This window comes from Quercus robur, chromosome 4, assembly GCF_932294415.1.
Source record: "Quercus robur chromosome 4, dhQueRobu3.1, whole genome shotgun sequence".
Taxonomy (NCBI): Eukaryota; Viridiplantae; Streptophyta; class Magnoliopsida; order Fagales; family Fagaceae; genus Quercus; species Quercus robur.
In genome coordinates this window covers 4,189,297-4,204,325 of record NC_065537.1, presented here as the reverse complement: position 1 = coordinate 4,204,325, position 15,029 = coordinate 4,189,297, and the positions used below count along the sequence as shown (strand labels likewise).

The window sequence follows — 15,029 nt, the reverse complement described above, 5'->3', positions numbered from 1 at the left end:
TTGCTGAATGGGACAGCGCCAGCAGCATCGGGCTTTCTGGCACTTGTGTTTTCTTTAATTTACCATATTGCCCTTCACATTATCTCAAACTTAAGCTTTGTGGGAGCTTATCTTTGAGGAGAAAAAGGTAAATGTGTGAGAATAGGACACTTGTTATTGTTCTGGTGGGACCATATATTTAAGGATGGCCGTGGGTGAGGGGGCATGGACATGGATGCCATTGTCCGAACCGAACCCGTGACGATAGTAACACATAGAAAGTCACTTTTATTTCTGTATGATATGATAGACTATAACTAAATATTTATAATTTTCGTATGGATTATCACTTTTTTTTATTTTTTACGTTACTCACAATTTGCCATATAAATATTACTAAATAGTTGTGATTTTTTATGTGATCTTAAAATTTTTGTTGGGGAAAATTTTAAAACACTAAGTGTGCGTTTGGATACCGTTTATTCTGTTAAAAACTGAAAACAATAAAAAATCATTTTTTTGGTTATTATTCACTTTTTAAATTTATTGTTCATAAGCCTAAATGCACTATTCATGTCCCATGAACAGTGCACCAGGCACTGGAATAAAAAAAATAAAAAAAACAACCAAAAACGCGTCTGCATGAAAACGCAGCCACAATCTAGACAAAGCTTATATATAAAAATGTTTTCTAATTTTGGATCTATGGTGTGGGTTCTAGTTCAGCTTTTAAGATTTTTTATTGTTGGATAAGAGAATTGAAGTTTTAACTTGCTTACACTAAAAATCGTTTAATAATAAAGAGTAATTATTATGTAGTGAATCTCAACAGGAGAAAGGAAAAACTAGGGTTCATACCATTTTAGTCATGCAAATATGGGATTATTGTATATAAGGAGAAGGGGAGGGATGGGATGAAGAAGGCATAGATCACTTAAAGCATAAAGTTGAAAAACCCTAGAGATTTGTATACCTGTATCACATCTCAATTCGAATTGAAACCCAATAAAGCAACAAGAATAATCTGCATTTCTTTTTCCTTTCTAGTAATGGAACTTGTTTATTAAAATGAAAAGAAGAAAAGGGTATGGGCCTTAGCTTATCCTTACTTTCGGCAAGAAGAATCAAGGTTAGAGATGGGTATAAACCTGGTAACCCCACCAGGGCCACCACAATAAAAAGCCCATATTTGTAAACTACTTGTTTGTAGTTATTTTAAATCAAACAAAGCATACTTGGGGTGGTGAGGCAATATGTCTCTTTGCAGACACTGGCTAGTTGGTTTAATGGACAAGAAAGGTGTGTCAAAAGTTTCAAGTTTCATCTATCACATTGTTATTTACGAGGTTTTTAAGGTGTCTCGTGAACAGAAAGTGAAATAATCTGACCAAAGGATTTTTTTTTTTTTTTAGTGGTCCTATTTTGTAGAAAAAAAAAACTGTGTTTTTTTATTATATAATTTTTATTTTGAAAATCTAATTTATAAGTGCATAAAATAATTTTAAAATTAACCGGAGAGTGGTTCTATTTTTTATGCAATGTTTTAGTGAAAGTTAGAGTTGCATTTTTACCGTATTATCCTTTAGTATTGTCTCTACTTAAACATAGGGTATAAGGACATTTTTGAGCTAAAAAAAATGAGAAATCCAAATAGGAAAAGTGCCTTAAATAATAGTATAGATAGATAATAAAAAAAATTAAAAGTTCTATTTGTATTTTAAAGAAGAAAGCATTTAGGATGTAATTATGAATTATTGGAGGAGATACTAACAGCTAAGGGTGTGTTTGGATATTACTTATTTTGCTGAAAACTAAAAGCTTATTACTGAAAACAATAAAAAAATAATTTTTGAGTTACTGTTCACTCCCCCAAATACTGTACATTTGACTTAATGCATTGCTCATGTCTCATGAACAAAGCAAAAGGTGCTGGTCAAAAAAAAAAAAAAAAAAAAAAGGAAAAAACGCAGACGTGAGTTTTCATCCATATCCAAATGAATACTAAGGGTTTGTTTGGATTGAACTTATTGTTGCTGAAATTGAAAACTGAAAATACTGTAGCAAAATAATTTTTAAATGTGTGAATAGTGTCGTGGGACCCATGAATAGTGCGTGAACAGTATTTTTCTGTACAGTGATTTTAAATCACTGTTCACGTGCAGGGGAAAAAAAAAAAGAAAAAAAAAACCTTGAAAACGCCACTTACCTCCCAATCCAAACGGGTACTAAGTCAAGTTTAGAACCTCTATCTAGTTTCAAAAGCTATCCAAGTTGGAAGATTTTGCCGAAGATTGAAGACAGTAAAGGGTGAAAAGAGATGCGAACATAATGGCCCATGAATTACGTGAATGGGCCTTGAGATGCAATTTTGAGGGCTGTATCCAGCCTTATGTCGTCCCTTGGGTGTGTTAAAAGAATCTGATGCCTAATGATTGTACAGTAAATGAGTAAATTTAAATTTACTAATCCAGATTGCCTCCTATTTGTTTGTTTTTTTTTTTTTTTTTTCATTTAAAAAATATTCAAATCAAAGTACCAAAAACCTTACCATAATTTAGATACAGAATTTTATAGCACAACTAGTTGGCACATCATTACATCATTTGAACAAGTTGGTACCTTTCCAAGACAGGGATAGAGCCAAGATTTGGAATTAGGGGGGCGGCTTTGCTGTTGGCTGCGTGTGGTGGCTTTGGCCTCCAGCTTTACTGTTTAGCTGCTTCAAGGTTTTTTTTTTTCTTTTTCTTTTTTCAAAGTGTCTTTAATGCATAGTGCTAGGTAAGTACAAAATTATTTTGTTAAAAATATTTTAAAGAGCCGGGTTGTTTGTTTTGGATAAAATTAGTTGATTGAACTTAATTTTTTTTACTATTGGTAATTTTTGTTAATGGGCTAATTTTTTTTGGGCTTGTATATATATATATTTTTTAAATTTTAGATCTATAAATTTGTTATAGCCTTTAAAATGAGGAAAATGCTAGAATTACAAACGTTTTTATAAATTGTTGATGTCGTTAGTGGTTATTGTTATGTAAAAAAAAGTAATGTAAGTAGTGAGCCTAGATGCAAACCAATAAAAATTTGCTACTTCAATAATTTGTAAAAATATTATAGAAAAGTTTTGTGGTTGTAACATTACTCTCAAAAAAATTAAAAATATTGTTAAGGAGGGTAAAATGTAATTTTATAAAACAAAATTACTAAAATTATTACCTATATATACTAATAATTTAAAAAAAAAAAAATCGGGGGTGGGGGTTGAGGGCATTGCTCCCCATTGTCCAAGGGTGGCTCCATCCCTATTTCCAAGAGTGTTTGGGAGAGTATGGTGACGGATGGGTTTGAGCTATGAGGGCAACATATTTAATATGTAAGCGTTTCTAACCATCTAAAAAAATGGACACCTCCTTATGTTTCTGACAAAAACATCCAATGTTCAAATTAGGAATGACAAGAGGGCAAGATGAGGCTAGATCTTGGGTGCCCCATCTTAGGTGCCTAAACAAATTTTGGGCCAAGATAGGGTATGGTCACTTTATGGCCCAATAATGCCTTTTTTATGTGAAGATATATTATGTATGTGTAAATAAGTTGTTGTAAAAATTTGAACTTAATTGAAGTTATAATATTTTGAGCCACTAAATACTATTCTTTTTTTCTTTTTTATATTTTTGTTAAAATAGGCAAATATAGTGGGGGAGGAAGAGGTGGGGTTTAAATTACAAACTTAGGGTAACACAAAGAATATCATGACCATTGGGCCATCACTTGAACCCCAACTTGTGGTAATCAAATGATACTTTTATGATTACTTTTCTAATTTCAAAGAGTACCCCCCTCACCTCCCCTTCCCCCATGGCATCAAACAATAAAACAACTCAAATTTGACTATGGTGTTTTTGTCTATCAATTTTCAATTCCCCAATTATTTAAGTTTTGTTAAAAATCCTCTCTCAAAGTCGGTCAACCTAGATTTTGCTTGACATGTGTCTATAGCAAATACTATTAAGTGTGGATCTCTTGATTCAGACCTAATTGTTTGCAACAAATGTCCCAAACTATGTAAAGCCCAAAAATAAGTTGGCCCAACTTAAATGGGATATGATAGGCTTCTTATGGTCTAACAATAATGTCAATACATTATTTTCGTTTTGCAAGAACCAAGCTTTTGTTTTTTTTTTTTTTTTTTAATCTAGATGATGAACTTTATTCAACTAAATGAAAGGCCCAATTGGGCCCTAAACTTATTAGAGATCTCATAGATGGTATTTATTTAGTTAACTTATTTAGCTTGTGTAAGACTTTTAAAAATCTTTATTTCATTTTTTTAGTGTAAAATTTATATCTTCTAATGTTTTGGATTTGGATCATTTATGGTTTTGAAGACTTCATCAATTCCATTGTAATTTTGTATTCACTTTGAAAGAAAATTTTGTAATTTATATTGAAAATAAAACCTTTAAGAATTTTATTAGGAAGATGCATGATAATAGATTATTTTTATTACATAAAATCTAGCAAATTTTGGTAAAAGATAACAACTTCTTTCTTGATATGTTTGTACATGTCTAAAACAAACTAGACAATAATTGGAGTTTAAAAGTAATATCATTAGCGTAACGTGGTTCTCAAACAAAAATTTCTACCTCTATTCCTGCTTTTATATATATATATATATGTGTGTGTGTGTGTGAAGAAGTTGGGACCAAATCTTAGATATGCATCCACAACAAGAGTGAATTTGCATAAAGTCAAGAGGTCATCAATTTCTACATGTACATTGGGGCTCTCACACATGACTCAACTACAATCAGTCACAAGGAACTTTTTTTTTTTTCATGGGGAATTTTGAGAATATTATATTCTTAATGGATTCGTCTAAAACATTGTATGAATTCTTGATGAGAAAAAAATTACTAAAATTAAATTAAAGTTGGGTCAAGTGAATACATGGATAGAGATTTTTTTTTTTTTTTTTTTTCCTTTTAAGATCAACTATTTTAACCAATCACTCCCTATATTCCTACAGTTTTCCAATTATACTGTTGTTTTCTTACCATTTGAGTGGAGTTATCGTTCCTCACTAAGCAAATCAATGACTGTGTATAAAATGACCAAAGTTTAGAGAGGAAAAAAAATCAAATATATGACATATTATAATTAGTGCAGTATAAAATGAAACACTTGAAGTGAAATAGAGAATTTTTGTTCAATGATATTTGTAACCTCAAGTTAAGTTGAGAGTGAACTAAATTGGACAAACCAATTATTAATACTTCTTTCCAATTCTAGTAAGTTTGGGTACCCAAGCATAATGTACATGAAGTTTCTAAAAGCTTGTTCATGTGAAAAAAGTAATTTAATTCTTCAATTGACTTGTCAAGACTCAAGAGTCTTATATTAATTCATTCTTTCTTTATTAATTTTTAATTTATGAAACGTATTTTTAAGCCTTTACTATCAATTTTTCAACCATAACAAGATTGAAAACTTTTTAAAGTATGTTATTCTTCTCTTTGCTAAATAACAATATTTGGTAAAGTATAAAATTATGCTTCTAAAATCTTTATTAACATCTTTAACCAACTCCTATGTGCATGTGTGGGGGAATGCTCCTGTGCAGTGCAGTGCATCCCATGCATGGGTTGCTTATATAAGCCATTTCTCTCTCTCTATATATAGATACAATAAATTTTCAACTTAGGATACAACTCCATAATAATAATTTTTTATTATCATACTAAGTCACCAATTAGTTTATGTTGTATGCAGGAGTTAGCTGACTTACTATGAAACTCCATAATAACTAAAGCCCATTGTATAAGCTATACTTGGTTCATTTTTATGAGTTCTCCTTCTACACCCCGAAATTAGGAAATTACGTTAAAGACCTAAAATTTATACCATATTTCATAATAAGTTCTATTTTTTTAGTTTTGTCAATTAAAATTCCAAAATGTTGAAATTGTTTCAAGAAAAAGCATTAATTTGTCCATCACCATTATTCTATAGTAACAAAAAACAAATAAAAAAGAGGTGAACAAGGTTTAAGTAAAACACAAAGTTTTCTCAATGATTTCTTTTTGCTTCATTATTGTTAGAGATCGGAAAGAGACTTCAAGTTCAAACGAGTAGATATTAAGAGTTTTATGTAATTTTCCTAAACAAAGCATGTGTCATCCTTTGGACTTCAAAGATTATTATTATATATGAAAAAGAGGTAGGTAGACAGCTAACCCAAGCACACTTTCAAGTATTATATGTTGTATTAGTTGAGGTGTGACTAAAATGAAGGTTCCGGTGGGATTCCTTCCATGCTTAATATAGCCAAAATTAGGACAGCTAAAGCAAAAGTCAGCTTTTAATATGTCATGACAAAGGAGTAGTTACACTAATATCATCATATCAACATTCCTCATGCGTTTTTTAGTTTAATCTAAAATCCAACTTTAACTTAGAATTGGAAGCTGCAATTACTTATCAAATACCAACTTGTTCAATTATTTATTAATTTGCTCTATATATAAGGTGAATGAGATTTCTTCCTTTCTTTTCTTCTTGTAACAACAATGGCAACTGATGATCTTCGCACAGATTCTTCCGACTACCGGGTTGAGCTTCTATCGCCGGAAGCAGCCGGCATGGTTCCGGCTGCACCAAGGGAGCCAACATGGCAACTCAACATGGATCAGTTTCGGTCGGCAGAGAGACACATGAATTCTAATTTTGGTTGTGGATCTTTTTGGCAGACATTAAGTATGCATGCTATTCTTCTCCTGTTTATATAATCTTATTGTGCTAATTAATTAAGCTTTAATTACAATAACTTATTTTGTTTTTCTATCTTTTGTTAGAGAGGCAAAAAAAAATTGCAGCATACTACAAGAGGCAGGAAAAAATTCTCAAAGGATTTGATGAAATCGACAAATTTACCGAGCAGGGTTTTTTGCCTGAAAGTATGACAGAGGTTTGTTGTTTAATTTATCAAATACACTTAAATCGAGTCACATACTCACGAGCAACAACCAATTTTAATGGTTTGTAACCATATTTTGTTTTGGTTATTGAGAAATGAAGCTAATGAATGTGCTCCTTTTGAGATGGGGTTGAGATCAACACTTATAATTTTTATTGATTCATCTTATTCATTTACTTAGGGAAAAAGTGACATATCAAATCTTTTAACTATTTGGGGTTGGATTGGTTGTCTCATGAGGTCTCAAAATGTGTATATCTTTACCTAACTCTCTTTGTCTCTCACACATAAACCTTTTTTTGTGTTTCAGGATGAAGAAAAGCAACTTGCTAGGGGTGAGAGTCTGGCAATATATGCATCTAACATAGCTAACGTTGTGATTTTCATTGCAAAAGTGTTTGCTTGTGTTGAGAGTAAATCACTGGCAGTGATAGCTTCCACCTTAGACTCCCTTTTGGATCTTTTATCTGGTTTCATCCTATGGTTTACTTCTCATGCTATGAAAAAACCAAATCACCATTGGTATCCTGTTGGAAAGAACCGAATGCAACCTGTGGTAAGCCTTCCTAACTAGAAAAACATTAAATTGAAGTTCTTAGAAGATTACAAATGATTTCTTAATTGCACTGTTAATTAATGAAGCCATATGATACCGTTGACTTAATTTACAATCATGTGCTATCTCATTTTCTTTTTAATACACTTTAAACCCTTAAAATTTATGGTTGTTATTATTTTGCCCTCTTAAGTTTGAGATTTTTCATTTTAGTCCGCTGAATTTTCAATTTTTTTTTTCAAAATGATTATTTTGTCCATTTTTTGACAGATTTGGGGGCTAAGTACCAAAAATTTGATTTTTCCTCTCTCTCCCTCTCTCAGAGCTTAGTTACAATTTTATTGACAGACAAAATGACCATATTGAAGATAGCATCAAACCTTTTTTTTTTTTTTTTTTTTTGAGAAGAGGCAGAATCAAACTTTGTGAACTAAAATGAAAAATCTCAAATTTAAAGAACCAAAATGAAAATTATTCCAAATTTTAAGGGTCAAAAGTATAATTTAGCCTCAAAAAAACTCTTAAGACTATTATCAATTTTATTACAAAAACCTTACTAACAGACATATTAATGAATAACATATTAATGAATAATATCGGTGTCAATAAATAATATATTAAATAAAATTTTAATAACTTTTTGTTGTTTTGTATTTAAAATTTGACATATGAGTTTATAAGTTTTATGTATAAAAAATTGTAGTATTAATATTACTCTTTTTCCTAAAAATGAGATCTCGTGTCTTGTGCCAAAAAAAAAAAAAAAAAAGAGAGAATGTAGTGGGTTTTGAGTTAAGTACTGTATTAATATTGTGATGTTATCAAAATCTGAAACACCTTCATCATTTTCCTCTTTCTTTTGTCATCATAAAGTGGTGTCGTAATTATGGTCAATAACATAGAAATAAGAATTCCCCTTTCTTATTTAGCTCCAATGGGCAATTTTGCAGGGCATTGTTGTTTTTGCATCAGTAATGGCGACACTTGGATTACAAATATTGTTCGAATCAGGTCGACAACTCCTTGCAAAAGTGAGTTTCAATAAATTCAATTTGCAATTCATTCAATAGTTTTGGGCAGCACCAGTCTCAGTACTCTATGATGCTTTTACATTCAAATTTTAAAACCTGAAAAAATCTCACTCATGGTTTTAGAGATTCTACTATATAGTGATAAATAAGTGGTATTGACACCCTCTATAGTGTTTGATGTTTAGGATTTTAATCTCATCTCTCACTTATGTTTTCTGTTAGTATTTAACCCATTACTATTTCCTGAAGTCACCATTAAATTTATATATGCAGACTCAGCCTGAAAGGGACCCCATGAAAGAAAGATGGATGATAGGAATTATGATCTCAGTCACAGTAGTAAAATTTTTGCTCATGGTATACTGTCGCAGATTCGAAAATGAAATTGTTAGGGCATATGCTCAAGACCATTTCTTTGATGTGATCACCAATGCAATCGGTCTAGTAACAGCAGTTTTGGCTATCAAATTCTACTGGTGGCTCGATCCTACTGGTGCTATCATTGTGAGTCTATGATATCTATTGTTAAATTTGTCACAATTGTAAGAGATTTTACTAATTGAACTAACTGGAACTCGTGTCATAATTAATCACTGATCCATTATTGTAAATGACGTCAATGCAGATAGCTTTATACACAATTAGTAATTGGTCAAGGACTGTGATGGAGAATGTATGGTCACTAATTGGGAGGACAGCCCCGCAAGAGTATTTAGCAAAGCTAACATATCTCATTTGGAACCATGACAAGGAGATTAAGCACATTGACACAGTTAGAGCATACACATTTGGGTGTAACTACTTTGTTGAGGCTGACATAGTTTTACCAGAGGAGATGCCCCTTGGTCAAGCACATAATATTGGGGAGAGCCTTCAAGAGAAGATTGAACAACTCCCCCAAGTTGAACGGGCATTTGTTCATGTGGATTTTGAAACAACTCACAAGCCAGAACACAAGCCAAAGGCTTCATAACAACCAAGAAAAGCATAACAAGGAGGATAAATAATGGTTTGTCACGTTTGTGTGCATATTAAAGAGGGATGGATATTCATCGTGTAAGGAGTCCAACCAAACTTTCACGGCCTCTTCGGGTTGGTTTTTTCCTTTACCAGTGAGTAATTGGTCTATAAAAAGTTTTAAGATGCCTCTATTTACTATTTAGTCTACTGACACTTCACTTATTAAGATTGAAATTTTTGGATTTGGATTTTAATTTTGGATTCGGATTTATTGTAAGCTATAACCTCATGTATACGCATTGATACATCTAAAAAATAATAATAAAAATAAGACGTTTCTATTTACTATTTAGTCTACTGACACTTCACTTTTTAAAATTAGAAAACTTAGGTTCAGATTTATCGTGAAATTGAAATTAAAAAATTAAAAAAAAAACTTATTTGCTTATATTTTGTTTTTGGACATCTAAATTAAGAATCTCAAATAGGGAAAGCCCCTTAAATAGTAGTATAGATAAATGTTGTAAGAACCAGATATGAGTTCCTTAGCCCAAAGGGTGGACGGACTTAAGTCCAAAAAAGCCCAATACAATCAATTTGTAGAGAATGAGTTGGAAAATTGGGCTTTAATGAGTTGGACAACAAGTAAAATGGATTCAGATGACAAAAAAAGAAAGATAGACTGATTTGAACTAAAGAAAATTGTTCTTGGCAAAGTCTGAGGAAATTAGTTCATATACATATATATACATACATACATATATATATATATATATATATATTAAGTTTGATTACAAATTCAGTTCTTGATTGCTACAGTGTTTTTCTCTTAATTCCTCCCCCCTATTTCCTCAGGGGTCTCTTACATTAAATATCTCCCTTTGAATGATCTTGGTCCTCCACTTGTCAATCGTCCAAGTCACCACTTGAGTGCTTGTCTCATTGGACACCCTCATAGGCCCTCTATGAGTTGGGGCGAACAATGCAGCACTGTTTAGGGATCTTCTCCATATAAATGCGGCCAGAGAGTTAGCTGCAGAGCATTCAATGCGGTGGTAACAGCTTTTTCATAGATATTTCTCAACTCCCACTTTGTCTCGTAAGTTCACAGTGCATATCCTTATCAACAAAACTTCCTGAAATGTCACTCTAGATAATAAAGCTCACCTCCTGACCCCTTCTTTGTTTAGTCGAGGAGAAGTTACCTCTCTCAGTCTTTGCAGTCATAACTTGCTTGTGAAGTTCTTGATCTTACTCCTTCCTTACTGTTGATTTATTCTCGGACCACTATACCTCCTCGGACAAATCCAAGGCCCAATATATATTTGGACCTGCATCCCCACAAATGTCATTTTAAGGGGGAAAAAAAGACAATTATTTTGTATATATTTTATAATGTAATTATAGTGACCAGAAAATAAAATAAAGAACACCAAAACTCGTGCTACTCAAAAGATAATTTTCACTATGAAAATCATGGAGTGGGTGAGAGAGAAATTAATTAGCACAAGTCATGATTTCTCTGTCATTATACACTTTGAAAGTTGAATTCCACCGATCAAGATTTCTCTATAGTGCTGTAGGAGATTTCTATCTTATCTAAAAACTTGAACTCTTTAAAGGGATAGTGGATAATGCATCATGCACGATAAATGGTAAGAAAAGAAAAAAATAGAGTTCAAAACTATTTTTAATTGCCGAAAGTGATTTGAAAACATAAAAATTAGTCCCTATCAAAACCTCATTGCTTTAATTCATAAATTATTTTATTTTCCATAACAAGACAATTACACATTTCCACTTGTTGGGTTCTACCATCTCACTTGCTTGCAGTGGGATAACCACTTGTGCACACTAGCAAATTAACAATGATTCGTATAATATCTCATATATGGCGCCGTTAACGATTACCTTTAGGATATTTGTTTGATCATTTTAGAAAAATTTAAATACAATTTTTATAGGAAATATAAAAAACTGTTCAGATACATTTTTCATTTTCTATAACTAAAAATATTTACTAAACTAAAAATGTTTTAATACTACTTTTATAAAATAAAAAAAAAAACTGTCAAAAATTCAATAATATTATTCTTTTTTATATAAAAATTTTAAAAATATTTAACCAATACTTTTTTTTTTTGAAGAGATTTAACCAATACTTCTATTACATTAAAACTTCTCTCCCAATGCCCATGCTCAAATGCGCATGCTCAAAGTAACTTTTCTTCTAATAAATACACTATACCATACTTTGTAGGTCACACCGTCGCAGAGAGAAAATAAAATGAAACTCGTGAAGACGTAGTTGAGTTTCCCGTTGGCCACTATCAAACAATGACAGCGGCTGATGATAAGATGCTTGCCTATCAACATCAAAGCTCACAATAGTCCAAAAAGATAGTTATAGGTGGCTGAACAAAACATTGTCATTAAAACATTAAAAAAATTAATTATTTTTTTCTTTTTCATAAATAATTTTTTAAAATATTTTTCAAATCAATGCTCTTAAATATTGGTTAACATTTTCCTATTATTTATTAAAAATAACTGTTAAACATAAAACCAAAAAAAAAAAAGTAATTTCAATACTAAAAGTCTAAAACTACTACTGTATTAATTTTACTAAAATTAATTTATTAGTTTATAAATTTACATGACAATGAATATAATTGATCACATTAGTATTATTTTATAATACATTTTAAAAAAAAAGTAATCTGCCTTTTGTTTTAAATAATCTTCTAGTGTTTTTAGGTCACATTGCCATTAATTCATTCGGTTACTAAAATTTTAAAATAAATAAATTGAATTTTATCGAGTTATCAATAATTTAAATAAATACAAAAATGAAACTAATTAATTATTGTTTAAATGTTGATCATATGGTAAAATTTCAATAGTCTTATTTTATTAAAATTTAAATTCATGAACATATATTTTTAACTTGAATGACAAAGAGGTAAACACATTAAATGAATTTTATTATAAAAATACTAGCCTCATCACATGCGTTTTTTTTTTTTTTTTTTGTATAGTCAGTGTCATTTTTTTTTTTCAAATTTTGGATAAGTTTGTTTTGAAGACATGGATTAGTAGGAGAGTGTTTTATTTTGTAGGCATTTTTAGGGGAGTTTGAGATATATTTTTATTAGGTTATTCTCAAGTTTTTTCTTGTTAAACTTTAAGGTTATTTTTAAATCACATAAAAGTTCAATTAAAAGAGAGGAATCCTCTTATACATAGATAATTTTCTAAACAAAACCAATTAAGTTGGACAAGTAATTATTTTAAGGAAAAAAAGGATAATTATTTTCTATATTTTATAGTGTAAGTAGAGTGAAACAGAAATAATATATTCTTTAAAAAAAAAATACACAACCGAGCATCCATGCTTTTCCTAAGATATTTTTCATTATGAAAATCACGAAGTCGGTGAGGGAGTAATCAATTAGAGAAAAAAAAGAATGATATATTAATATTGACCGACACAACAAAAGCAAGGAAGGGGTTTATTTATTAATTATTATTACTCCCCGTCCCACTTTTTTTGTCCTTTATTCTATTTTGAGATATCCCAAAATATTGTCATGTTTCTAAAAATAAAAGTCATTAATTTACTAATGTTCCTATTATACCCCTATTAATTTACTAATTCAATTTTTTGATAAATTTTTTTAAGGGTAGTTTTAGAAACTTATATATTTTTAAAAGGTAGACAAGACAATAAATAATATTTCTTTAAAAAGTTTGACTTTTCAAACAGGACAAAAAAAAGTGGGACAAAGGGAGTATTAATTAATGACATCGACTCCAAAGTCCAAACCGAGTAAATAATTATTAGTTCATTTATTTATGGGTTAAGTTAACGAGTGTTCTTACGGTAATGGTTAACCATCTATTTTAGGAAAATTTTGACACCACCTTTATATGAAATAAAAAAAAAACTGTCAAAATATCAATTGTTTTTTTTCTTTTCTCATAAAAACTTTCTTTAAATGGATTGTTAATCATTTCCCTAATAACATCAGTTAGCATTTCTCTTTATTTATTTGGCTGCAATGGAATAAGTGCAACGGTTCAACTCAAATTTTGACTCTTGTGCCCTTAAATCTAATGAATTCAAGGCGCGGTTTTTGTCCAGTGTCCTGAATTGCACTAGACTCGCTGCAATCATGACACATGTCCATTTTCAAACATTCTTCATGATCGTAGTGGGTCCAGTATCACAAGACACTAGACAGAAGCTACACCCATGAATTGAATTCATGTATGCATTCATTGACCTTTAATCAAATTTGTGATGAACTTTGAAATTTCAATTCCACCGGTCAAGATTTTCCTAAAGGAAGTGTTCCTTCTGTCTCTATGTTATGACTTATCTAAAAACTTGAACTTTTCAAATGAATGGTGGATAATGCAAGATCTTTTAAATAAAAATAAAAATATTTTAAAAAAAATACCTCAAACTTTCATTGAAAAAAAAATAATCATACTCGACTAGAAGAACATCACGAAATAAAAAGAATTTAAAATATCTAAAACTACTTTTTGTACATATATTAATTTTGAAACAAATAAAATAAATAAATTGAAAAAATTGTATCCATTAACATTTTAAAGAATATGCTATTATAGAATATCTGCCTACCAGACAGTATGTCAGAGGTGCATGTATTTTCTCTCAGCATTTGCAATTATCCTAAAAAAATATTTAAAAAAAAAAAAAACATTGGCACTTATCAGCAATGCCAAAGACAATTGCACGTTTCCCACTAGTTGGGCTCTACCTTTAGGTGGCGGCTTTTTCTAAAAAAAGAAAAAAAAAGTGGCGGCTTTAGTCAGGCTGTCACTTCATATTACCACCTGTTTTTTTTTAAATGAATTTCATATTAACACCCTGATTTGCTATATATATATATATATAGTTTTTAATAAATTTGTTTTGTCTACGTTCTACCACTCTACCTAACAAAAAAAAACATTCAATTCTTTGTCTTGAAAATTTCAAAAATTTTAGTTCAGCAAAAATAAAAATAATAGTAAGGACAAAAAAATAGTTTAATAAATATATCCATAATTTCATTTTCATTTTTCCTAAAAAAAATAGTACCAAGAAAGATTCTATGGCCATGAATTTTCATTTGTTAAATTTCATATATTTGTATGTGTGTTTTTTTTTCTTTGTAATATTGATATATTCAAGTTATCTTTATTAGATTTTTTATAATTTAAGTTTCTTATAAAGAATGACTATGTTATAAAAAAATTCTTAAAACCACCACTACTACATTTTCCACATTTATTTTAATAATTTGACAATTATATTAGACATAGTTTTAAAAACTGGTATGATCAAAAAACCAACTTGAAAAAAAAATGCCAATCATGATCCTTGTCGTAGCAAATTAACAATGATTGATACTTGATAAATAATCTTATATTGGAGCCTCTAGTTGATGATTGCAGGAACTATTGAAGAAATTCCATAAATCATATGTTCAACACATTTTCAAGAAGGCAAACC

At 30.3% G+C, this 15,029-nt stretch overlaps 1 protein-coding gene across 1 annotated transcript; it reads left to right on the top strand.

The window, feature by feature from the left end:
- Nucleotides 1–6,339: 6,339 nt before the first annotated feature.
- LOC126720389 (metal tolerance protein 10-like) lies at nt 6,340–9,847 on the top strand. Its single transcript, XM_050422817.1, has 6 exons — nt 6,340–6,735; nt 6,834–6,946; nt 7,266–7,511; nt 8,462–8,542; nt 8,816–9,046; nt 9,168–9,847. Exons 1-6 carry the CDS (start codon nt 6,549–6,551, stop codon nt 9,513–9,515), a joined length of 1,206 nt encoding a protein of 401 aa, XP_050278774.1. The 5' UTR covers nt 6,340–6,548; the 3' UTR covers nt 9,516–9,847.
- The last annotated feature ends 5,182 nt before the right edge of the window (nt 9,848–15,029 follow it).

Bases quoted from the DNA above. Each gene is read 5' to 3' on its own strand.
- LOC126720389 (XM_050422817.1), top strand. From the start codon at position 6,549: ATGGCAACTGATGATCTTCGCACAGATTCTTCCGACTACCGGGTTGAG. The intron at 6,736-6,833 runs GTATGCATGCTA...ATCTTTTGTTAG, and splicing joins ATCTTTTTGGCAGACATTAA to AGAGGCAAAAAAAAATTGCA. The intron at 6,947-7,265 runs GTTTGTTGTTTA...TTTGTGTTTCAG, and splicing joins TGCCTGAAAGTATGACAGAG to GATGAAGAAAAGCAACTTGC.